The following is a 27646-nucleotide window of genomic DNA, read 5'->3' on the forward strand; positions in this document are numbered from 1 at the left end:
GACTATAGGCAGTGCATTATACTATATGTACTATATGGGACCTGCATTATACTATATCGAGGACTATGAGGTTTGAATTATACTAAGTGAGGAATTATGGGGTGCATTATACTATGGACAGTGCATTGTACTACATGGAGGACTATGGGGGGATGCATTATACTATATGAAGGACTATGGAGTGCATTATACTATATAGAGGACTATTTGGCACATTATTTGGAGCGCCCCCACACCGCCGCAGGGCCGAGGGGTACCCGGAGCCGGGCCTCTAGTTCTCAGTCTCGGGGTTGTCACGGTGGCTAGACCCGGTCCGTGGCCCTGTCCGTCAGTGGGGGACGTCCGGTGCAATAGGTGGTAGTAATGGTAGCGATGTAGCGGTGCAGTTGTGGGGTGTAAGTCGCGGTAAATAACGAGGACACCAGTTTGCAGTCTCTTTACCTCTTTACTGGAGATCTCTGAGTCCTCAGTCCAGAACACGGTTCACCAGGCTGCGCAAGTCCGGCCGGTCCAATGGCACCTCCAGAGTTCTCCTCTCAGGTGGAAATCTGTGCCTTCCTTCTTAGCGCTATGTGTTGTAGTCCTTCCCTGCTGTGCTCTCGGAAAGTGACCCCACAACGGTTGTGTCTGTTTCTTAAGTTCCCTCACAACTCGATTTGATGTTCCTCTGTAATCCACCCCTTCCCTGTATTCAGGTTGGAATGGCACCCGTTTGTCAGGTAGGCCTGGAGTTCTTCCGGGACCCTAGAGACGCCCCTCTCCCGCAATTGCCCCCCAAGACTTCATAGGTGATATGTGGTAGACAGCCCGCCTGAGACCGACTGTCCTGCCGCTGTTTGGAGTATGGCTTGAAGCTGTATTCTAATCCACTCCCTCGGCGTTCCGGCCACCGGTATTGCGCCTCAGCAAGGTGCTGCCTCTTTCAGCACAACCCCTGCTGGTATTCTCCTTCTGCTTGATCTCGTTTCTCACTCAGCACAATCTGTCTCGCTTCTAGTCCTTTCCTGAGTCCCGCCGCTTCCAGGAGCCTGCGCGGACCCGTTACGTTCTTTCAATGCCAAGCCTCTGCCAGGATCCCACCCCTGGCAGAGACCATACAGTCTCTCCCTTCACAACACCCCCTGCCACAGGGTGTTGCTCCGTTCAATCCCGTCAGCGTTCTCTCTAACTTCCTGCCTGACCCCCAGTTTACCCACTATGGTGGGGAGTGGCCTAATGAATAGCACCCTTAGCTCCCCCCGGAGGCCCAGCTGTGAAACATATTGGTGTCTGTGATACCTGATTGGAGGAACTCCTTCGGTGCCATCGAACGTACCATGGCTCCCCTTAGCGGCGAAGCCACAGCACTGCAACGACCAGGACTCTGGGGCGCTGCATATACTATGTGGAGGACTATGGATTGTGCATTATACAATATGGAGGACTGTGGTGCACATTATACTATATGGAGGACTATAAGGTGCATTATACTATGTGGAGGACTATGGGTGTATATAATGCTGAATGGAGAACTATGGGGTGTGCATTATACTATGTGGAGAACTATGGGGTGTATTATTCTGTGTGCAGCACTATGGGATGTGTATTATACTGTATCAAGCAGTATGGGGTGTGTATTATACTGCATGGAGCACTTTTGTGTATGTTATACTGTATGGAGCACTATGGGGCATGTATTATACTGTATGGAGCACTATGGGGTGTATTATACTGTATGGAGCACTATGGAATGTGTATTATACTGTATGGAGCACTATGGGATGTGTACTATACTGTATGGAGTACTATGGGGTGTGTATTATACTGCATGTATGTGTTGATGAACGCTATACCCACCTCATTACATGTTCTTTGAGACCCACATTTTTTGTTATAAATCCCTCTCTGTATAAACTATTGTTGTGATGATACATTTTTGTAAATTTTTGTGCCTTTTTGTGATGTAATAAAGAAAAACGTTTTAGTACATTTTTTCTTTGGACTAATTACTCCAGGTTTTCTGTTTTTCATATGGAGGACTATGGGGTGTGTATTATACTATGTGGAGGGCTATGGGTTGCATTATACTATATGGGGGCTGTGTTATACTCAAAGACCATGGGGAGGGCATTATACTATATGGGGGTTAAATTATACTATATGGGACCTACATTATACTATATCTACTATGGGGAATCATTATACTATATGAAGGACTATGGGGAGTGCATTATACTATGTGGAGGACTATGGGATGCATTATACTGAACAAGCAAAATGCTGCCTATTCATTGAGTGATTGGATTGTTTATGCTGGAACAGAAATCACTGATCTCAGCAGCACAGCGCCCGGTAAAAACTGCAGATATGCTGCTAATAACATGATAATGTATGAGGACAGATTGATCTACTCGTGATCATTCTGTGCCCATCATTGCGCCTCATCCAGTGTAAAGAGGCCGCGAAATAAGCATCGAACGACTTCAAGATTCAACACACGTTTTGCGGCCTGAAATTGGCGCATGTAAATACAACCGAAATGCTTGTGTGATGATGCATTTGGGGCCCCACTTTAAACTTTTGCCCAGGGTCCCATTTTCTCTAAAACCGTCCCTGGTGATATGAGAATCTTCAACACATTGCTCACATACAATTCCCCTTATCCCACACTATACTGGACCTGTGATGTTCACCCTTTATTCCGGTACTCTGCTGGCCCTGTGATTGACCAGATCCAGAGGTGAAACGCGTGGGGTATAAAAGATACTCATTCTTTTACACCCTCATTATAAGGAATTGGTTGTTTACTTTGTGACTATAGTGCCTTTATTCCCTTTGCTCATCTGCTGACAAAGTTTATTTATGAACAATGTTTCTTTGTGTAACTATCTGAGGGATTATTTAGGGGCAATCTAGGGTCAGTGAGCTGGTGCACCATTGTAGTTTGATATTTAGTGTGCCAACCTCCACGGCTAGGTTGTACAAAGTACCAGGTTTATCTATAGGGTATTATTTTTTGTGCTTTTTTTTTTGCTTGGTATCAGATAGGGCTGTATTATCTACTTGCCCGTTATACCCTTTATAAGGTTTTTATTATGTTTGTCTTTTTTTTTAGTTATTGTTGGGTTTCAGGTATTAATGTATATCTAATAGATCTTTTTGTAAGGGAATTTGTATGTGAGCACCGAATGGGGAGTTTTTAATTCTTTTACCTGTCTTTTTCTGAGCACTTCTTAGCTGATTTATGATCACGGACCACATCAAAGTTGAATGTGCAGAGAAAAAAAAGCTTGTAAAAGAAAAAACGGTCTTAAACTTTTACTGAAAACAATTAAAAAAATATATTTTTAGCTAAAAATAAATGCATTTAAGAAAATAAAAACTGCCCACAAAAGTGGACAACCCCTTTAAGTGTTCCCAGTTTTATGATAGTAAAGGGAAATTATAATGTAGGGAATTTTAAGAGCGAATTCTAAGCTATTATATACTATTTTCTCATTGAAAATGTTCTAGCTTTATGTAATGGCCATATTTTTGCTGTGAACACGCAAATAATTCTGCTAGTTTTATAGTTGGGGTGTAAACTTTGCCTTACGACACTACTTGTTTTTATTATGACTTACTTTGCATTTCAGCTGGCTTACTCCCTAGTGAGTCTACTGAAAAGAGCTAATTTACAGCCAGCGGACTTTAAGGAGTTGACCAGATGGAGAAGTTTGCTTCCTGAAATGGGAGTTACATTCTTCCAGTCTCTTCCAAGGAATGATATTACCTCTCTACTTCCTCAGCTACAATCATCCGATCTTTCGACTGCCCAGGTCTGTTATATGCATGTCTCTGGAGGGAGCTGCTGGTTAGTAATCTTGCAGTTAGAAATTATATGCACCATATTAATTTTAAATTATTGATTCTAGTTCAATAAATTCTATTATTTAATGACAATGTCCCCCAAGAAATATTAATTTCAATGTATATTTCTTTATTTGGTAACTATTGGCAAATAAATGTTTGCTATGACAAGTCTTTGCAACATACTTCCTTAACTCCTTAAGTTCAGGGCAATTTTTCATTTTTGCACTTTCATCTTTTATTCCCCTTCTTTGAGGAGTCATAACTTTTTTTATTTTTCCACTCATAAGACTGATTGAGGGTTTTTTCCTGTACTTTTGAATGGCACCATTCATATCGTGTACTCTATGATTAAGGGCTGTAATGCCAGAAAGGCATCAGAGTGAACATATGAACATGTTTTTATCTTTGGTTCTCTTGGATATCCTATTTTATTCAAATACAATAAAATTTTTGATATTTTATTTATGCAGTGCCAAGGCAACCCCCTTTTTTTTTACTTTGACACTCATCTAATGTACTTAAAAATAAGAAAAAAAAATAATCTGTGAAATGGTGAAACAAACACAATTCCTCCTTTTTGTTTTTACGACGTTCATTATGCTGTAAAAATGTTCTGGCATTATGATTTTCCTGGACAATATGATTACACCGATACCAATCTTATTTTTTTTTTTTAATTAGTTAAAAAAATTTAGTCTATGTCACTGTTTCATGAATCCCGTAACTTTTTACTTTTCTATTGTTGGACTTGTGTGAGGGTTTGTTTTCTGCATGTCGAACTGATGTTTTATTTTATACCACAGGATACATGTGACATTTTTATCCATTTCAATTACATTTTTTGGAAGGATCTGCAGTGTCTAAAAAATGTCAATATTGGTATTTTTTTCCATTTCTAACTTCAGTGTATGGGATAAATATGTTTATACTTTTTTTTAATTATATTTTATTAGCAGCTATACATGCGCTAATGTTACTTTCCATTTGAAGAAAAGAAGGGGAAATTTAAATGTTTAGATTTTAAAAAAAAAGTTAATATCTTTATTGTTATTTACATATCTACAGTGCCATGTAAAAGTTTGGTAACCCGTGGTCATAATTACTTTTATTGTGAACAGTTAAGCAAGTTGAATATAAAATGATTTCTCAAAAGCCTAAAGTTAAAGATGACACATTTCCATTGTATTTTAGGCAAAACATATACAGTGGGGGAAACAAGTATTTGATCCCTTGCTGATTTTGTAAGTTTGCCCACTGACAAAGACTTGAACAGTCTATAATTGTAAGGGTAGGTTAATTTTAACATTGAGAGATAGAATACCAAAAATAAAATCCAGAAAATCATATTATATAAATTATATAAATGTATTTGCATTTTGCAGCGAGAAATAAGTATTTGATCCCTCTGGCAATCAAGACTAATACTTGGTATCAAAACCCTGGTTGGCAAGCACAGCAGTCAGATTTTTTTTTTAGTTGGAGATGAGGTTTGCACATATGTCAGGAGGAATTTTGGTCCACTCTTTGCAGATCCTCTCTCAATCATTAAGATTTTGATGCTGTCGCTTGGCAACTCAGAGCTTCAACTCCTTCCATAAGTTTTCTATGGGATTAATGTGCATGGTTACCACTTGATCTCTCCAGGAATACCTGTTTGATTTTGAGGATGTGTTCTCTGAACAAAGGTGTCAAGACGTTCCACCTCATCGACCATATGATTGCTCCATTAATTTAATTTCAGGCCAAAATTTTATTTAATTTAGGCCAAGTTGCCTAAGAGTAGGTTATATAACATTTCAGGTCTGGAGAAGAAGGTCATGAAGGATTATATTACTGAAAGTCTGGCTAAGGATCATATCAGACCCTCCTCATCTCCCATTGCAGCAGGGTTTTAATTTGTTAAGAAAAATGATGGGGGGGTTACATCCCTGCTTAGATTTCCAAGAACTAAATTGGCTCACGTTTTGGTATCCATACCCTCTCCCTCTCATTCCAGATTTCTTTAATCAAATCATCGAGGCTAAGTGGTTTTCCAAACTGGACCTCAGGGGGGCATATGTTCAGATAAAGAAAGGGAATGAGTGGCAGACTGCTTTTAATACAACAGAGGGACACTGCGAAAACTTTGTTATGCCATTTGGGTTGACTAATGCTACCTCTGTTTTTCAGCACTTTGTAAACAACATTTTCCTTCATCTGGCAAGTAGATTTGTGGTAGTCTATCTGGATGACAAATGAAGATGGATCGCCCCCACGTAAGGGCTCGGTTCGGGGATGTCACGGTGGCTGACCCGATCCATGGCTCTCAGGGGGTGTCCAGTAAAAGAGTTTATATATATATGGTTTTGGGAAAGGTCTTTAAAGGGGAAGTTCGTGACGCCACCTGTGGTATTTGGTCAGGGTGATCGACGCTGCTGTGAGGGGTCCGCTGGGGTGATGTTATGGCAGCTAGTTGGTTATACCTTCCCACAGGTGAAGTGTATCCCCAGGGCTTCCCAGAGGTGTAAACGGTGATGGTGGGTGATGTAAGGCGCAGTGAATAACGAGGACACAAGGTTGCAGTCTCTTTACCTTTACTGAAGACTTCAGCATCCACAGTCCAGGGTACAAACCACAGGGTAGGCAGAGTCCAGCCGGTCTGAAGGCAAATCCAGAGTCCCCTTATCCAGGTGGAAATCAGTAGCCTTCCTCTAGCGCCTGTGTGTTGTAGTACCTCCCTGCCAAGCTTCTCGGTAAGGTCCTCACAACTGTTGTAGATGTTCTAGATGTTATTTCTTCCTCTCTGTCCCCCAGATGGTATGGATAGAACAAACCCATATGACTGATGGCCTGAGGCTTGTTTATAAGGACCCTAGAGACGCCCCTACCTTCACAAGTTGCCACCGTGTCTTCTTAGGTATTAAGGTCGGGCAGCCAACTTGGAATTGACTGTCCTGCCGGTCTCTGAAGCAAGGCTTGGAGACGGTTGCTCCCTCGGTGTTCCAGCCACCGGCTACGCGCCTCAGAAGGAGGCAGCCTATTACAGGGCAGAACTCCTTCTGCTGTTATCTCCTTATGCTATGACTTCGTTTCTCACCCTCTACAACACAATTCTCTTCGTGTCCTTTCTTAGGATGCTGCCACACGTGGGGCAGGTGCAGCTCCGTGTCTTTCTGTCTTGCTAGGCCTCTGACAGGATCCCACCCCTGTCAGGGACCCTCTGTCTGCAGCTCCGATGTTCCTCCTTTCCTGCCTGTCTGCCTGACAGGTGTTGCCTGGGCAAACCCAGTCAGCTTCTCCCTAACTTTCTATCCAGCCCACCAGTTTTACCCTTCTGAGATGAGTGCCCTAGTAGATAGGAGCAAGGCTCCCCCTGGTGGTTTGGAGTGTGAAGTGTGGTGTATGGTTTGTGATACCTGGTAGGAAGATCTCCTTTATTGCCATCAGATGTAATATCACTCCCCCTGGTGGAAGAATGACATTACTGCAACGACCAGGACTCTGGGGCGCTGCATATTTATTCGCTGGACCTCAAGTCACATCAGGTACATGTCAGGCAGGTCTCACATGTACTCAGGGAAAATATATTGTATGTAAAAACAGAGAAATGTAGGTTTTTGGTTCAGGAGATCAGTTTTCTGGTGTATTTATTATCGTCCACTGTCCAGCAAAGGCCCAGGCGGGACTGGATTGGGATCATCCTGAAAACTTAAAAGCTTTACAAAGTTTTTGGGTTTTGCTAATTATTACTGTAAATTCATCAAGAATTTTTTGGTAGTGGCCAAACCACTTACAGTATGGCCAGGAAAGGGGCAGACTTTTCTAAATGGATCAGTCCGACCTTTGAGGCATTTGCTACTTTGGAGACATGTTTTAATTCTGCGCCGATTCTTGTAGAGATTGACACAACAGATTTGGGGGTTGAGACTGTACTGTCGCAGAGTTCATCTCCATGTTAATGGTGTCCATGTGCATACTTCTCCAAGAAAATTTTGTCCGGCAAGAGGAACTATGACATTGGTAATAGGGAACTCTTGACAATAAAGATAGCCTTTGAGGAAAGGTGTCATTTTTTGGAGGGGGTAGTTCATCCGGTTATGGTAATCGCCAATCATAAAAATCTAATGTATCTGTAATGTGTTAATTGGCTGGTACCTAGACAGGAAAGATGGTCATTGTTTTTTTTACCAGATTCAATTTTTTTGTGACCGGGTGATAAGAACATTACGGCCCATGATTTGTCTCGTTTTCCGGGGGAAGTAATTGCAAGCCGATTCCTATATTACAGAAAGGAGTAGTTATTGCTACAATATGATCTAGTCTGGAGAAGAGTGTCATAGAGGCTCAGGGGGGATGCCCCTACAGCCCTTCCTTCAGGTAAACTGTTTGTCCCTGAGTGAACATCACGATTTGGTCCTGGTTGGACATCCTAGTAGTAAAGCCACCAAAGATCTTCTTACTATAGTTTTTGGTGGTCTGGTGTGCATCAAGCTGTTAGTAATTATGTAGTTGCCTGCAGTGGTTGTGCACGTTTTAAGACCCCACATACTCGTCTGTCCAGGGCTCTTCAATCTTTGGCAATTCCCTGTAGACCTTGGACTCATTTGTCTGTAGATTTCATTACTGACCTACCAGTGTCAGCAGGTAACACAACAATATTTGTAGTGGTGGTTAGATTCAGCAAGTTGGCTCATTTAATTGCGCTACCTGTTTTACTGAATGACTTTTGTACAAATTTTTATTAAAGAAATTGTGAAATTATATGGGATGCCATCTGATATTGTTTCCGACCGGTGGGGTTCAATTTATTTCTAAATTCTGGAAAGCATTTTGTGCTTGCTCAGGCATTCATCTTTCATTTTCTTCCACCTTTCATCCACAGCCTAGAGGGCAAACTGAGCGAGTGAACCAGACTCTTGAGACATATCTTAGGTGCTCTGTATCCTAAAATCAGGAGGGTTGGGTTTCTTTTATTTACCTTTAGCTGAGTTCACATTGAAAAAACGTCATAAATCTACTGGCAAGTCACCGTTTTTTGGTGGATATGATTTGCGTCCTCAACTCTGCACCTTCAATCATCTTTCAGGAATACATGAGGAAGTTCAGTTTTCTTTGTTTATTACATCAGTGTGGCAAGGTGTTCTTAATAATTTAAGGAGGATTGTGTCTAAATATAAGAGAATGGCTGATCAGAAATGCTTGGTGGGTCTGGACCTGTGTGTTGGTGATTCTGTGTGGTTGTCCTTGAAGAAAATTAAGTTGAAAGTTGAAGGTTCCGCCTTGGAAACTGGGACCCAGGTTCTTGGCCTCTACAAGATAATAGTAATCATCAATCTAGTAGCATTTCGCCTTGCTTTGCTACCCACTTTCAAAATCCATAATGTGTTTCACTGATCTCAAAAAATATATTGCTTCCTCTGAACCATCTCCACCATCACCTTCCCCAGTCATTGTTAAAGGGAATCTGGAATTCCAGATAGCTAAAATTATCGATTCTTGCTTGGTACGCCACTCTCTTCAATATTTGGTGCATTGGAAAGGTTGCGGTCATGAGGAGATAATGTGGGTACCAGCATCTGATGTTCATACTATCAAGTTGGTCCTGTCTTTTCAAGCGTCACATCCAGATAAACCTGTTTCTGAGGGTCCGGAGACCCCTCTTAGGAGAGGGGGTACTGTCACGGGGATACCGTGACAGAGAGGGGCCAGTAGACTGCGACTTCTGGTTACACAAACCCATGCACATAGTAGATCTGCTTCACCATCCTGTTAGTAGTGCAAGTTTTCCTTGCTCTGTTATTGCAAAGGTTAATCAGTTCTGTCTATCTCCTGGAGCTCTTCTCCTGAATTGTATCAGCTGTTCTGTGTTGGCCTCTCCTATCAGGTATGCATACCTCTTACACTAGGGATTTGCTGGTGATCAGGGCCGGACTGGCCATCGGGCACTTCTGGCAAATGCCAAAAGGGCCGGTGCCAGTCGTGGGCCGCTCGATCCGCCTCCCCCGCCGCCGCCGACTCACCCCCCTGCCGCCGCATTCAACTATACCGGCGTCTATGACGTCGGTACAGTTGAATGCAATGCAATGATGGAGGAGAGAGCGTCTACTGACGCTCCCTCTCCCATCATTCCCCGCTCTGCCTTGCTCTGACACTGCGGGTGTGCGATGACATCATATCATCGCGCACCTGCTGTGTCCCGGGCAGACTGCAGCCGCCGAGACAGGAGCAGGAAGCAACGCTGGCAAGAGGAAAGGTGAGGAGAGTGTTTTTTTTTTACTGGATTGTGGGGACATTCTTGGGGGGGGGAGAGATGTGGGCTGTGCTGGATATACCACTGTGCGGGCTGTGCTGGATATACCACTGTGCGGGCTGTGCTGGATATACCCCTGTGTGGGCTGTGCTGTATATACCACTGTGTGGGCTTTGCTGTATATACCCCTGTGTGGGCTGTGCTGTATATACCACTGTGGGCTGTGCTGTATATACCACTGCAGGCTGTGCTGTATATACCACTGTGCGGGCTGTGCTGTATATATACCACTGTGCGGGCTGTGCTGTATATACCATTGTGCGGGCTGTGCTGAATATACCACTGCGGGCTGTGCTGTATATACCACTGTGCGGGCTGTGCTGGATATACCACTGTGCGGGCTGTGCTGGATATACCACTGTGCGGGCTGTGCTGGATATACCACTGTGCGGGCTGTGCTGGATATACCACTGTGCTGGATATACCACTATGCGGGCTGTGCTGGATATACCACTGTGCGGGCTGTGCTGTATATACCACTGTGCGGGCTGTGCTGGATATACCACTGTGCGGGCTGTGCTGGATATACCACTGTGCGGGCTGTGCTGTATATACCACTGTGCTGGATACACCACTATGCGGGCTGTGCTGGATATACCACTGTGCGGGCTGTGCTGTATATACCACTGTGCTGGATATACCACTGTGCGGGCTGTGCTGGATATACTACTGTGCGGGCTGTTCTGTATATGCCACTGTGCAGGCTGTGCTGTATATACCACTGTGCGGGCTGTGCTGTATATACTAGTGTGTGGGCTGTGCTGTATATACTACTGTGTGGGCTGTGCTGTATATACTACTGTGTGGGCTGTGCTGTATATACTACTGTGTGGGCTGTGCTGTATACTGCTGTGTGGGCTGTGTTATCTACTATGCAGGCTGTGCTATATACTATGCGGGCTTTGCTATATACTATGGGGAGTATATTATCTTCTATGGGGAGGCCATGTTATGTACTATGTGGCTGTGGTATATACTATTGTGGGGGTATATTATATTCTATGGGGGAGGTTGGGTTATATACTATGGGGGAGGTTGTGTTATATACTATGGGGGCTGCATTATATTCTATGGGGGGGCTACATTATATATTATGGGGAGGTGGGCTGTATTATATTCTATGGGGTTACATTATACTCTGTGGGGTGGCTGCATTATACACTGTGGGGTGGCTGCATTATACTCTGTGGTTGCCGCTTTATATTCTGTAGGGTGGTGGCTACATTGTACTATATGTGGGCTGCATTATACTGTATCGAGGACTATGGGGAATACGTTATACTATATGAAGAACTATGGGGTGCATTATACTATGGGAAGTGAATTGTACTGCATGGATGACTATGGCGGTGCATTTTACTATATGGAGCACTATGAGGAGTGTATTATGCTATATGGAGGACTATGAGGAGTGTATTATACTATGTGGAGGACTGAGCAGTGTATTTTAATATATGGAGGACTATAGGGAGTGTATTATACTATATGGAGGACTGTGGAGCACATTATAATATATGGAGGACTATGGGGTGTATTTTATTAAACAAGTAAAATGCTGCATATTCAGATTGTTTTTACCGGAACAAAAATCATTGTTCTCAGCAGCACACCGCCGCTGTAAACTGTAGATGTGCTGCTGATAACATGATACTGTATGGGGATCGGTTAGTGATCTGTTAGTGATCGTTCTGTCCCATCATTCTTTCTCAGATGGTGGAAAGAGGCCGGGAAACAAGTGTTGAACAACTTCAGTATTGTCGATCAAACTCATTTAGCGGCCTGAACTCAGCGCTTGTAAATACAACCGAAATGCTTTTGTGTGATGTGCAATATGTTAGCATTTGGGGCCCCATTTTAAACTTTGCCTAGGCGTAGGGCCCCACTTTGCCTAAAACCGGCCCTGCCTACAAGTGTACAAACATATTATAAAGTCACCATGTGACAAGTGGGCCTGTGTAACTTCAAATGCCAGGGCTGAATTTTAGTCCCAGTCCGGCCTTGCTGGTGATGGTTACAACTTCCTGGTTTGATGGTAAATGAGAGTTCTGAATTAGTAGCAGTCAGTTAGTGTAGTTTACAGGAGATATATGTGTGGATTTAATACTGTATGTTTATCTTAATCCTCTCTCATTTGGTTTATCCCTCCTGCTCTTCCTTTGATTTCCACTCAGTTGTTTGGTACATGTATTTGTATGATTGTAGTTTTCTTTTATCCCTGTCTGTTCCCCTGTCTGTCAGGTTAGTGTTATCCTAAACACTTGCATGCTTCCCTGTGTGAGGAAGGCAACAGATCAGTGTGCAGATAGGAGCATAGCAAGTACAAAACCCCAGCATCTCCACCTTCAGGGGTAATCTTGGGTACAGGGATAGCCTGGGGTCCGCCTAACTTGAGGGACAAGGAAGGAGCCCATTGCCCTGGAAAATCCTGCTACAGTATTGTTACACTAAGGCCGGCGTCACACTAGCGAGTTTTACGGACGTATGAGAGGTGCAGAAAATACGGATTGCATACGGTACAATGATTCTCTATGGCCCAGCTCCTATCTGCCGTATTTTACTGATCCGTATTATACGGTCTTGTACGGCCATAGAAAATCGCAGCATGCTGTGTTTGTCACCATATTGCGCAAAAAAATCGCCAATGAAAGTCTATGGGGGTGAGAAAAATACGGATTACACACGGACCATGCGTGGGAATTTTTCCCACGCTCGAGTTCATATGAGTTCATCCAGCAGAGGGCGCATCACCGCGACTCAAGGTAACTACAGGACATTCCCCTGCTTTCCATTCATTCCCCGGGGTTTAACAGCCACGAGCACTGCATTAGCAGAGCTCCTGGGTGTAAAATGATTTAACCCCTTCAGATGGATTTACATCGTGGGACATGACCTGAACAACGGAAGGTATGGGATATTGTTGTTTTTTTATTTTTCCTTTTTTACAGAACGAGGGTCTTCAGGTGGATTAAGAGTCTAATAAAATATTAAAACACCCTGTGTCTTTATTTCATTAAAGTACTTTGTAATAATGTGTGTGTGTTTTATTAACCATTTCGTACTATTGGATTAATAATGGATAGGTGTCATAATTGACGCCTCTCCATTATTATTCTGGCTTAATGTCACCTTACAATAGCAAGGTGATATTAACCCTTCATTACCCCATATCCCACCTCTACACGGGAGTGGGAAGAGAGTGGCCAAGTGCCAGAATAAGCACACCTTCCAGATGTGCCTTTTCTAGGGTGGCTGGGGGCAGATGTTTTTAGCCAGGTGGGGCCAATAACCATGGACCCTCTCTAGGCTATTAATATCTGCCCTCAGTCACCGGCTTTACCACTCTGGAGGAGAAAATTGCACGGGAGCCCACGCCAATTTTTTCCATGATTTAACCCTTTACTTTAATAGCTAGAGGGCCCAAATTTTGCACATACGCACTACTAACATTAGTAGTGTGGAATATGCAAAAAAAAAGGGATATGAGATGGTTTACTGTATGTAAACCATGTCTCATATCACGACGGGTTTGGGAAGGAGATAGCAAAAGCCGGCAATTGAATTACCGGCTTTTATGCTGTCTAGCTCTGAATTAAATATAAATATATATATATTTAAATAAATATATATATATATATATATATGTGTCTCAATGACATGTGTGTATATATATATATATATATATATATATATATATACTGTATATATGTTTTAACGAACATTTGAGCACATAAATCCATTAGATGTCGGTTTTGCAAGCCTGCGAGAAAATATCGCAGTACGGATGCCATACGGATTACATACGGAGGATGACATGCACAAAATACGCTGCCACACCCTGCCTACGGATGACATGCGGATCACTATTTTGGGAACATTTCTGCGTATTACGGCCGTAAAAAACGGACCGTAATTTCATACGCTGAGTCTGACGCCGGCCTTAGATTGTTGGTCAGTCCTACTGAAATTGGTAGGTTAAGCCAACTTTGCTCTTGTTCTTATATGTGCACTTGTACTTGGTTTCATTTACATCACTCTTCATAATTTCCTACACCTTAGTTTGGGGTTACATACAGTGGGGGAAATAAGTATTTGATCCCTTGCTGATATTGTAAGTTTGCCCACTGACAAAGACATGAACAGTCTATAATTTTAAGCGTAGGTTAATTTTAACATTGAGAGATAGAATATCAAAAATAATATCCAGAAAATCACATTGTATAAAGCATATAAATGTATTTGCATTTTGCGGTGAGAAATAAGCATTTGATCCCTCTGGCAAACAAGACTCAATACTTGCACACATTTCAGAAGGAATTTTGGTCTACTCCTCTTTGCAGATCATATCTAAATCATTACGCTCTTGAGGCTGTCACTTGGCAACTCGGACCTTCAACTCCCTCCATAAGTTTTCTATGGGATTAAGGTCTGGAGACTGGCTAGGCCACTCCATGACCTTAATGTGCTTCTTTTTGTGCCACTCCTTTGTTGCTTTGGCTGTATTTTTTGGGTCATTGTCTTGCTGGAAGACCCAGCCATGACCCATTTTTAATGTCCTGGAGGAGGGAAGGAGGTTGTCACTCAGGATTTTACAGTACATGGCTCAATCCATTCTCCCATTGATGCGATGAAGTAGTCATGTGCCCTTAGTAGGGAAACATCCCCAAAACATAATGTTTACACCTCCATGCTTGACAGTGGGGATGGTGTTCTTTGGGTCATAGGCATCATTTCTCTTCCTCCAAACACGGCGAGTTGAGTTAATGCCAAAGACCTCAATTTTTGTCTCATCTGACCACAGCACCTTCTCCCAATCACTGACAAAATCATCCAAGTGTTCTTTGGCAAATTTGAAACAGGCCTGCACATGTGCCTTCTTGAGCAGGGGGACCTTTCGGGCACTGCAGGATTTTAAACCTTTACGGTGTAATGTGTTAACAATGGTTTTCTTAGTGACTGTGGTCCCAGCTGCCTTGAGATCATTAACAAGTTCCCCATGTAGTTTTAGGCTGATCTCTCACCTTCCTCATGATCAAGGATACCCCACAAGGTGAGATTTTGCATGGTGCCTCAGATCGATGTCGATTGACAGTCATTTTGGATTTCTTCTATTTTTTTATTATTGCACCAACAATTGTCTCCTTCTCACCGAGCGTCTTACTTATGGTTTTGTAGCCCATTCCAGCTTTGTGCAGGTCTATGATCTTGTTCCTGACATCCTTATAAAGCTCTTTGGTCTAGCCCATGTTGTAGAGGTTAGAGTCTGACTGATTAATTTAGTATCTGGATAGGAGTCTTTTATAAAGGTGACTATGTAAGATAGATGTCTTTAATGCAGGTAACGAGTTGATTAGGAGCGTCTAACTGGTCTGTTGGAGCCAGAACTCTTAATGGTTAGTAGGGGATCAAATACTTATTTCTCTCTGCAAAAAGCAAATACATTTATATAATTTACAGTATACAATGTGATTTTTTTCTGGATTTTATTTTTGATATTCTATCTCTCAATGTTGAAATTAACCCACCCTTAAAATGATAGACTGTTCATGTTTTTGTCAGTGGGCAAACCTACAAAATCAACAAGGGATCAAATACTTATTTCCCCCACTGTAAATCATGCGGCAGCAATTCTCACACAAGTCGTACAACAAAAGCATCTGCGACTTGCTGTCCTGCAACTCTGTTAGAGCTGCGATTTTGCTTTTAAAAAATAACCAAATCACAGATAAATTGCACGCAAATCGCAGTCATCCGTGAATTAATTTAAGTCTATGGCAAAAGTCATAGTCATGTGCCACTAGCAACAGAAAATCCAACACATTTGGAAACATTTGCAACTCTTTGTTGCAAGAGATTGCAGGTCGCAATGGAACACCGTAGGAAATCATTAGATGCGATGTCTCAAAGCAATTTCAGTTTCACATGACATGTCACTGTGCAGCCTTAAAGGGAAATGATGTGTCACAATTTTTACTTTTTTAATTATAATTGTTAATATATTTCCCTTTATATTTTAAAGAAATAAGATCTACTGTGTTAACATCTTTTCTATTATTATTTTTTCCTGCAGCCACTGAGGTTGCCATTTTTAACCCCTTAACCCCCGGAGGTATTTTTGTTTTTGCATTTTCATTTTTTGCTACACTTATTCCCAGAGCCCTAACTTTTTTATTTTTCCATCAATATGGCCATGTGAGGGCTTTTTTTTTGCGGGATGAGATGTAGGTTTGAACGAAGCCATTGGTTTTACCATGTCATGTACTAGAAAATGGGAAAAAAAATTCCAAGAGCTGTGAAATTGCAAAAAAAGTGCAATCCCACACTTGTTTTTTGTTTGGCTTTTTACTAGGTTCACTAAATGCTAATATTGACCTACCATTATGATTCTCCAGGTCATTACAAGTTCATAGACACCAAACATGTCTAAGTTCTTTTTTATCTAAGTGGTGAAAAAAAATTCCAAACTTTGTTAAAAAAAAAAAAAGCACCATTTTCGGATACACGTAGCGTCTCCATTTTTCAAGATTTTGGGTTGGGTGAGGGCTTATTTTTTGCGTGCCAAGCTGATGTTTTTAATGATACCACATTTGTGCAGATACGTTCTTTTGATCGCCCGTTATTGCATTTTAATGCAATGTTGCGGCTACCAAAAAAAGTAATTCTGGCGTTTTGACTTTTTTTTTTTTTGCTACACCGTTTAGCCATCAGATTGATCCTTTTTTTATTGATAGATCGGGCGATTCTGAAAGCAGCAATACCAATTATGTGTATGTTTGATTTTTTTTATTGTTTTATTTTGAATGGGGCAAAAGGGGCTGATTCGAACTTTTATATTTCTTTTATATTTTTAAAAACATTTTTTTACCTTTGGCATGCTTCAATAGTCTCCATGGGAGACTAGAAGCTGCCACAACCCGATTGGCACTGCTACATAAAGGCGATGATCAGATCGCCTCAATGTAGTAGAATTACTCACTTGCTATGAGCACCGACCACTGGGTGGCGCTCACAGTAATCTGGCAGTGACAACCATACAGGTCTCCAGGAGACCTCTGTTTGTCATGCCAATGAACCGGTGATCCACGATCACGAGACGGGGGTCATCGGCGGGCAGGTTTCTGGCCCGATGGCCGGAAGCGCGAATTAAATGCCGATGTCAGCGTTTGACAGCAGCATTTAATGAGATATGGTAATAGCCGCAGGTGGATCACGATTAAACCAGCTGACATGTACCGGGAAAGATGTGGGCTCACCGCCGGAGCCAACATCAAAGGGAGGGACTCCAACATCGGCGTACTTTTACGCTCGATGTCGGAAAGGGGTTAATTGCTGGTGTGGAGCATGACACTTTGGCCATGTGCATACGTTGAGTATTTGTTGATTTTTTTACCTCAGTATTTGTAAGCCAAAACCAGGAGTGGGTGATAAATACAGAAGTGGTGCATATGTTTCTATTTTACTTTTCCTCTGATTGTTCCACTCCTGGTTTTGGCTTACAAATACTGAGGTAAAATACTGACCAAATACTGAACATGTGCAGCTGGCCTTACACAGCCCAGATACAGCAGCTCCTACATTACGGCTGCCTCAACTATGAACTCTGCACAACCCCTGGGTTGTCAATTTCACATCTGTCGGGGAGCCAGGCGCTATTTTATTGTAGCCCAGTGTTATGTGCTGAGGTACAATTTGCCATTGCCATTGATCATGCAGCGTTCAGTGGTGAGCAGTGGCAGTAGGTCCATGCAGTGGTGGTCCAAGGAAGCAGCAGTGTGCATTCATAGGGCAGTCTGACATTTTTCCTACACAGACATCTGAATGAGGCTTTACACTGATTCTGATTGACTGAGCCAAACAAGGTCCCTAGACTAAAAAATAAAGTGAAAAATAAAATCATAAATAAGCACTCCTATTAATATTTGTATTCCCTAAACTATCTAAAATTGTATGTGGTATGGTTTAAGTGTATTTATATATTCATTATTTGCTGTCTTCACCTGGTTCCCAGCAATGTTTTACGCCACCTCTCAGTCATGTGACTTGGAAGGCTCACATTGATATTGACTTACGGCTCACAGATAGAACATAGTGTGATCTTGCTGGTTGGAGTCGCCATCACGTGACTGAGAAGAGGACCGGAGAGGTGCTTGGAACCAGATGAAGACGGCAATCGGTGGGTATGTCAATGCACCTACACTACATACATGTAACTTTACACAGGTTTAAGGAATAAAAAAAATAATGGGAACGATTCTTTAAAAATATATGAAGAGAGGATAAGTCGGCACTACTAATGTTAGCAATTAAGTTAATAGAGTAACATATGGAGATAAATTTCATTGATAAGTCAGGCCTAGATGAAGCCCTTGGCAGCGTGAAATGGCAGGCGCTCTTTTTACTGTCTGGCTGTATCCTCCACCCAGTATGTAATAAAGAAATAGTTTTTAGTCACAGGGTGTGAGTGCCACAGTTTTTTCTATGTTCCATTTCTTTAAAATTAAATTTAAAAAATGAAAATAGTTTGTATCGCCACATCTGTAAAAGTCCGGGCTATCAATTGAAAATTAATTAACCGTTACGGTAAATGCCATAAAAAGAATAATCAAAATACCTGAATTGTGGATTTGTTGTTCACCCACCTCACAAAATATGCAATAAAAAGCTGAAAATATCAACACTTTTGAAAAAAAATTTCTTCCCATTAAAAATTATTTTATTTAATTAAAATATAAATACTTTACATTTTTTCAGTTTTTATTTTTTATGACATATTCCCTTTAAAGGGAACTGTTGTGAATTCCGTCTGGGCTCCCTCTGGTGGCCTTTAGCGATACTGCGGGTCTGGAGCTGGGCTCAGCTGCCTCATTTCCTGCTATGCTGGTTCCTATTTAACTCCACCTGGACCTTTATTTGTTGCCTGCTGTCATTGTATTCAGTACTGGTTCTGACCTCTCCTGCATCTCCCTGGTGACCTGTCTCTTTCTGAGAAGCTAAGTCTTGCTAGTTCTTTTTGCTCATTGTTTCCTTGAATATGTTTCTCAGTATATGATGTGTTCAGTCCAGGTTGCTTATATGTGTTTTTTCGCTTGCTGGTAGCTCTGGGGTGCAGAGTGCGCCCCTCACATCGTGAGTCCGTGTGGGGGTTCTTGTACTTTCTGCGTGGATAGTTTTTGATAGTTTTTGTACCGACCGCACAGATCCCTTGCTTTCTTCTGACTATTTAGTGTTAGCGGGCCTCATTTGCTTAAACCTGTTTTTCATTCCTACGTTTGTATTTTCCCCTTAACTCACCGTTATTATTTGTGGGGGGCTGTCTAAACTTTGGGGTTATTTCTCTGAGGCAAGTGAGGCTTTGCTTTCTCTCTAGGGGTAGCCAGTTTCTTAGGCTGTGAAGAGGCGTCTAGGTTTTTAGGTAACGCTCCACGGCTGCCTTTAGTGTGTGTGGATAGGATCAGGATTGCGGTCGGTATAGTTCCCACATTCCCGGAGCTTGTCTTACAATTCAGGTTTACCTATCAGGTCAGTTTTGTGATCCTACCACCGGATCATAACAGTACAGCAGGCCTATAAAGAGTTAATGCATCACAAAAGAGGGATAAGAGAAATCTTGAGTTCATTTTTTTTCCCTCTGCAGTTTGTCTAGCCTCTCTCCTCCCCTTAATCTCTGGGTGGTTCAGAATTCAGCTGCAGCTATGGACCTTCATAGTCTGTCTTCTAGTGTGGATCATCTCACTGCTAGGGTACAAGGCATTCAGGATTATGTAGTTCACAGTCCTATGTCAGAGCCTAAGATACCTATTCCTGAGCTGTTCTCCAGAGACAGATCTAGGTTTTTGAACTTTAAAAATAATTGCAAATTGTTCCTTTCTCTGAGACCTCGTTCCTCTGGTGATCCGGTTCAGCAAGTTAAAATTATTATTTCTTTGTTGCGTGGTGACCCTCAAGATTGGGCATTCTCTCTGGCGCCAGGAGATCCTGCATTGCAAAATGTGGATGCGTTTTTTCTGGCGCTTGGAGTGCTTTATGAGGAACCTAATCTGGTAGACCAAGCAGAAAAGGTTTTGCTGGCTCTCTCCCAGGGTCTGGATGAAGCAGAGGTTTACTGTCAGAAGTTTAGGAAATGGTCTGTGCTCACTCAATGGAATGAGTGTGCCCTGGCAGCAATTTTCAGAAAGGGTCTTTCTGAAGCCTTTAAGGATGTTATGGTGGGGTTTCCCATGCCTGCGGGTCTGAATGAGTCAATGTCTTTGGCCATTCAGATTGATCGGCGTTTGCGGGAGCGCAAACCAGTGCACCATCTGGCGGTATTTTCTGAGCAGAAGCCTGAGTCTATGCAATGTGACAGGATTCTGACCAGAATTGAACGGCAAAATCACAGACGTCAGAATGGGTTGTGCTTTTACTGTGGTGATTCTGCTCATGTTATCTCAGATTGTTCTAAGCGCACAAAAAACTTCGCTAAATCTGTCACCATTGGTACTGTACAGCCTAAATTCATTTTGTCTGTTACTTTGATTTGCTCTCTGTCATCCTACTCAGTTATGGCTTTTGTGGATTCAGGTGCTGCCCTGAATTTGATGGATTTGTCTTTTGCCAGGCACTGTGGTTTTATCTTGGAGCCTTTGCAATTCCCTATTCCACTAAAGGGAATTGATGCCACGCCATTGGCCAAGAATAAACCTCAGTACTGGGCTCAAGTGACCATGTGCATGACTCCTGCACATCAGGAGGTGATTCGCTTTCTTGTGTTACATAATTCGCATGATGTTGTCGTGTTAGGTCTGCCATGGCTGCAGGCTCATAATCCAGTCCTGGATTGGAAAGCAATGTCTGTGTCAAGTTGGGGTTGCCAGGGAATTCATGGCGATGCTCCTTTGGTGTCAATTGCTTCTTCTACTCCTTCTGAAGTCCCTGAATTTTTGTCGGACTACCAGGATGTATTTGATGAGCCCAAGTCCAGTGCCCTACCCCCTCATAGGGATTGTGATTGCGCCATAAATTTGATTCCTGGTAGTAAGTTCCCTAAGGGACGACTTTTTAATTTGTCTGTACCGGAACATGCCGCTTTGCGGAGTTATATCAAGGAGTCTTTGGAGAAGGGGCATATTCGCCCGTCCTCATCCCCTTTGGGTGCGGGGTTCTTTTTTGTGGCCAAGAAGGATGGTTCTCTGAGACTCTGTATAGATTATCGCCTTCTAAATAACATCACGGTCAAATTTCAGTATCCTTTGCCACTGTTGTCCGATCTGTTTGCTCGGATTAGGGGGGCCAGTTGGTTCACCAAGATAGATCTTCGTGGAGCGTATAATCTTGTGCGTATAAAGCAGGGCGATGAATGGAAAACAGCATTTAATACGCCCAAAGGCCATTTTGAGTACTTGGTGATGCCTTTTGGGCTTTCTAATGCCCCTTCTGTGTTCCAGTCCTTCATGCACTACATCTTCCGAGAGTATCTGGATAGGTTTATGATTGTGTACCTGGATGATATTTTGGTCTTTTCTGATGATTGGGAATCTCATTTGAAGCAGGTCAGGATGGTATTTCAGGTCCTGCGAGCCAATGCCTTGTTTGTGAAGGGCTCTAAATGTCTCTTCGGAGTCCAGAAGGTTTCCTTTTTGGGCTTTTTTTTCTCCTTCTACCATTGAGATGGATCCAGTCAAGGTCCAGGCTATTTATGACTGGACTCAACCTACATCGGTAAAGAGTCTTCAGAAGTTCTTGGGTTTTGCTAATTTTTACCGTCGCTTCATCACTAATTTTTCGAGTGTGGTTAAGCCTTTGACGGATTTGACCAAGAAGGGTTCTGATATGACGAATTGGTCTCCTGCGGCCGTGGAGGCCTTTCAGGAGCTCAAACGTCGGTTCTCTTCGGCTCCTGTCTTGCGTCAGCTGGATGTCTCTCTGCCCTTCCAGGTCGAGGTTGATGCTTCTGAGATTGGAGCAGGGGCTGTCTTGTCACAGAGAAGCTCTGATGGCTCTGTGATGAGGCCATGTGCTTTCTTTTCAAGAAAGTTTTCGCCTGCCGAGCGGAATTATGATGTTGGTAATCGGGAGTTATTGGCAATGAAGTGGGCATTTGAGGAGTGGCGACATTGGCTTGAGGGAGCCAAACATCGTGTGGTGGTCTTGACGGATCACAAGAATTTGACTTATCTCGAGTCTGCTAAGCGGCTAAATCCTAGACAGGCTCGATGGTCGCTGTTTTTCTCCCGTTTCGATTTCGTGGTTTCATACCTTCCGGGTTCGAAGAACGTGAAGGCTGATGCTCTTTCTAGGAGCTTTGTGCCTGACTCTCTGAGAGTTACTGAACCGGCTGGTGTCCTCAAAGAAGGGGTGATTTTATCTGCCATCTCCCCTGATTTACGACGGGTACTGCAGGAATTTCAGGCCAATAGACCTGATCGTTGTCCACCGGAGAGACTGTTTGTCCCGGATAGATGGACCAGTAGAGTCATTTCAGAGGTTCATTCTTCGGTGTTGGCGGGTCACCCTGGGATTTTTGGTACCAGGGATTTGGTGGCTAGGTCCTTTTGGTGGCCTTCCTTGTCGCGGGATGTGTGTTCCTTTGTGCATTCCTGTGGGATTTGTGCTCGGTCCAAGCCTTGCTGTTCTCGTGCCAGTGGATTGCTTTTGCCTTTGCCTGTCCCGAAGAGGCCCTGGACGCATATTTCCATGGATTTTATTTCGGATCTTCCAGTCTCTCATCAGAAGATGTCTGTTATCTGGGTGGTTTGTGACCGTTTTTCTAAAATGGTCCATTTGGTGCCCTTGCCTAAGCTGCCTTCCTCCTCCGATTTGGTTCCACTGTTTTTTCAGAATGTGGTTCGTTTGCATGGTATTCCTGAGAATATTGTGTCTGACAGAGGATCCCAGTTTGTGTCCAGATTTTGGCGGTCCTTTTGTGCTAAGATGGGCATTGAATTATCTTTTTCATCGGCCTTCCATCCTCAGACGAATGGCCAAACCGAACGAACTAATCAGACCTTGGAGATTTATCTGAGATGTTTTGTTTCTGCTGATCAGGATGATTGGGTGACTTTTTTGCCATTGGCTGAGTTCGCCCTCAATAATCGGGCTAGTTCTGCTACTTTGGTTTCGCCTTTTTTTTTGCAATTCTGGTTTTCATCCTCGTTTTTCCTCAGGTCAGGTTGAGCCTTCTGACTGTCCTGGGGTGGATTCTGTGGTGGATAGGTTGCAGCAGATTTGGAACCACGTGGTGGACAATTTGACGTTGTCACAAGAGAAGGCTCAGCGCTTTGCTAACCGCCGGCGCTGTGTGGGTCCCCGACTTCGTGTGGGGGATTTGGTATGGTTTTCTTCTCGTTATGTTCCGATGAAGGTTTCCTCTCCTAAGTTCAAGCCTCGTTTCATCGGTCCTTATGAGATTTTGGAAATCCTCAACCCTGTGTCATTTTGTTTGGACCTCCCGGCATCATTTGCCATTCACAACGTGTTCCTTAGGTCATTGTTGCGGAGATATGTGGTGCCTGTGGTTCCTTCTGTTGATCCTCCTGCTCCGGTCTTGGTCAAGGGAGAATTGGAGTATGTGGTGGAGAAGATCTTGGATTCTCGTGTTTCGAGACGAAAACTTCAGTACTTGGTTAAGTGGAAGGGCTATGGTCAGGAGGATAATTCCTGGGTTGTCGCCTCTGATGTCCATGCGGCCGATTTGGTTCGTGCCTTTCATTCTGCTCGTCCTGATCGGCCTGGGGGCTCTGGTGAGGGTTCGGTGACCCCTCCTCAAGGGGGGGGTACTGTTGTGAATTCCGTCTGGGCTCCCTCTGGTGGCCTTTAGCGATACTGCGGGTCTGGAGCTGGGCTCAGCTGCCTCATTTCCTGCTATGCTGGTTCCTATTTAACTCCACCTGGACCTTTATTTGTTGCCTGCTGTCGTTGTATTCAGTACTGGTTCTGACCTCTCCTGGATCTCCCTGGTGACCTGTCTCTTTCTGAGAAGCTAAGTCTTGCTAGTTCTTTTTGCTCATTGTTTCCTTGAATATGTTTCTCAGTATATGATGTGTTCAGTCCAGCTTGCTTATATGTGTTTTTTCGCTTGCTGGTAGCTCTGGGGTGCAGAGTGCGCCCCTCACATCGTGAGTCGGTGTGGGGGTTCTTGTACTTTCTGCGTGGATAGTTTTTCATAGTTTTTGTACCGACCACACAGATCCCTTGCTTTCTTCTGACTATTTAGTGTTAGCGGGCCTCATTTGCTTAAACCTGTTTTTCATTCCTACGTTTGTATTTTCCCCTTAACTCACCGTTATTATTTGTGGGGGGCTGTCTAAACTTTGGGGTTATTTCTCTGAGGCAAGTGAGGCTTTGCTTTCTCTCTAGGGGTAGCCAGTTTCTTAGGCTGTGAAGAGGCATCTAGGTTTTTAGGTAACGCTCCACGGCTGCCTTTAGTGTGTGTGGATAGGATCAGGATTGCGGTCGGTATAGTTCCCACATTCCCGGAGCTTGTCTTACAATTCAGGTTTACCTATCAGGTCAGTTTTGTGATCCTACCACCGGATCATAACAGGGAACCTGTCACCCTCCTCGGGCGTTTGTAACTAAAAGAGCCATCTTGTGCAGCACTAATGCTGCATTCTGACAAGGTGGCTTTCTAGTTACAAACGCCTGCACACGCTGAAATAAACACTTATAAAATGTGCCCCCACATACCCTGAAATTGTCCCGGGGCGGCACTTTCCTTCCTAATTAGACTCAGCACAGCCGTCACTCCGGGCCTGTGCGCGTCGGGCACCGCCTCCTCTTGCTGTATTACCATCCTCGGCGACTGCGCTATAAGTTTTTTTCCGGGCTTGCGCAGTTGCGCTGCCCTTCGTACTTACAGCGCAGGTGCCGGGATGATAATGCAGCAAGAGGAGGCGGCACCCGGCGCGCAAGGCTCCGGAGTGACGGCTGTGCTGTGTCTAATTAGGAAGGAAAGTCCCGCCCTCGGGACAATTTTAGGGTATGTGGGGGTACATTTTATAAGTGTTTATTTCAGTGTGTGCTGGCGTTAGTAACTAAAAAGACACCTTGTCAGAATGCAGCATTAGTGCTGCACAAGGTGACTCTTTTAGTTACAAACATCTGAGGGGGGTGACAGGTTCCCTTTAAAGAAACAAAAATGTATGGAGTTTGATAAAGTTACTGTACAGGTAGTGAAAAATTTATCCTGCAGCTATGACCTTAAAATATCTAAACATGTTTTGCCATGAAGTTTGGTTTAGATATTGTTACAGTAGGATTGCTACCTTCCAATAGGTGGCACTAGAGTTCTAGCTCTCTTCCTCTCTGAAGAGACAATTTGCATAATTAGCATATTACCCAATGGAGCATTGCGGCTTTAAGTCTCCTCATATCGGCATGCTTAGCATGTTGGTCTCCACAAGGAGAAATGATACGTTTTGGATAACAGTCTGACGCCTCTCACACAGCCAAACCAGATCTCCGCTTTGCACTGATGAGGGGCAGTACCCCGAAACACTGTGTCTGCAAATTGAGATTCTTTTTTATCCTAAGTCATGTGACAAAGCTCATTAAAGGGTCAACATTGACTTGTAGGATTGCTACCTTCCAATAGGTGGCACTAGAGTTCTGGGTCTCTTCCTCTCTGAAGAGACAATTTGCATAATTAGCATATTACCCAGAGGAGCATTGCGGCTTTAAGTCTCCTCATCTCGGCATGCTTAGCATTTCGATCTCCGCAAGGAGAAACAATAATTTTTGGATAACCCTACTCTCTTGCAAAGACCCACAAAATTCAAAAAGACCTTCACGACAGATAATACGTGTTGTGGACTGGGAAAAATCAGGTATTGTCAGTGATGTATGATGAATTTTACAAGACACAATTCACTTACTTTGTTCTTCATATATGTAAATGCAGCATAACTTTCCCACATACGGTAGTTGGGATAACGCTTGTCTTTCTCATTCTTTCCAGGCACTTTCAATACTTAATAACGTTACTTCAAAATCGAATGTAAGTATTTAATGCAGGCAAATGATAATTTTCTACATAAATGTATTTCCAGTGCTAAACATTTCTATTTCCTCCTTTATTTATATCTTCCCCCATCTGCAGGCTCCTTTGACCCTCATACATGTGCACATGTGGACCACCAACTAATCTTAGGAATCGTGTAATTCTTGTAGATTTAAAGGGAAACTACAATTATAAGACATTTCCACTGTAATTTTATTCTGGAAATCCAGACTGCCTGACAAAATTTTAGTTTTTTTATGTTAGAGAATGCCCAGTAAATGTGAGCTTTATCTTTCTGAACTAAAGTCAACAGGCTCTCTTTGCTGCTGTCACTCATCCAGGGTTAGACTGGCCCACCAGAGAACCGGAGAATTTACCATCCGTGAGAAATGGATTGTTTTTTTTTCTCAGGTGTCATTCTACATAGTTACATATATCGTTACACAGTTACAATTGTGTAAAAAAGTGTAAATATTAGACAAAGATAACACAAGTAAACACAAAATGCAGTTTTTAAATGAAAGTCTTTATTAATAAGGAAAAAGGAAATCCAAACCTACAGGGACCTGTGTGAAAAAGTGATTGCACCCTAAACCTAATAATAACTGATTGGGTCACCCTTAGCAGCAACAACTGCAATCAAGCGTTTGCAATAACTGGCAATGAGTCTTTTACAACTCTCTGGAGGAATTTTGGCCCATTCATTTTTGCCGAATTGTAGTAATTCAGCCACATTGGAGGGTTTTTCGATCATGAACCGCCTTTTTAAGGTCATGCCGCAGCTTCTCAATCGGATTAAGGTCAGGATTTTGACTAGGACACTCCGATGTGAATACTTTTCTGCCCAATGATGACAGAAGTATTCTAGGAGTGATACCTTTATTGGCTAACCAGAAAATAATATGTTTGCAAGCTTTCAGAGAACAGAGGCTCCTTCTTCAGGCAAGATTAGAAATAGATTAATAAGAAAAAAGCACAACATTTAAAGAATATTACAGGAGGACATTTGTTAGGAGGTGGGAAGTGTGATGAGTCCATAGATAACCCATGGTAATCCAATTAGGCATTTTCTTAAGGTACCTTCACACTACACGACTTTGCAACGATAACGATAGCGATCCGTGACGTTGCAGCGTCCTGGATAGCGATATCGTTGTGTTTGACAGGCAGCAGCGATCTGGATCCTGCTGTGATATCGCTGGTCGGAGCTAGAAGTCCAGAACTTTATTTGGTCGTCAGATCGGCGTGTATCGTCGTGTTTCACACCAAAAGCAACGATGCCAGCAATGTTTTACAATGGTAACCAGGGTAAATATCGGGTTACTAAGCGCAGGGCCGCGCTTAGTAACCCGATATTTACCCTGGTTACCATTGTAAAAGTAAAAAAAACAAACAGTACATACTCACCTTCTGCTGTCTGACACACGTCCCCCGCCTCCCCATTTACCAGTGTAAATGTAAAAAAAACCAAATACTACATACTTACATTCCGGTGTCCGTAACGTCCCCCGGCGTCTGCTTCCTGCACTGACTGTGAGTGCCGGCCGTAAAGT

The 27646-nt window shown here is 43.1% G+C and overlaps 1 protein-coding gene across 1 annotated transcript in view; it reads left to right on the plus strand.

Moving 5' to 3' along the window:
* STRC (stereocilin) overlaps window positions 1-27646 on the plus strand; it is a 177690-nt gene that overhangs the window by 34337 nt on the left and 115707 nt on the right. The window contains exons 4-5 of the mRNA XM_077263580.1: window positions 3615-3797; window positions 26052-26090. Coding sequence (XP_077119695.1) covers window positions 3615-3797; window positions 26052-26090 — 222 coding nt within the window. The remainder of the gene's footprint in view (window positions 1-3614; window positions 3798-26051; window positions 26091-27646) is intronic.

The sequence above is a fragment of the Ranitomeya variabilis genome, chromosome 5, assembly GCF_051348905.1.
Source record: "Ranitomeya variabilis isolate aRanVar5 chromosome 5, aRanVar5.hap1, whole genome shotgun sequence".
NCBI classification, from domain to species: domain Eukaryota; kingdom Metazoa; phylum Chordata; class Amphibia; order Anura; family Dendrobatidae; genus Ranitomeya; species Ranitomeya variabilis.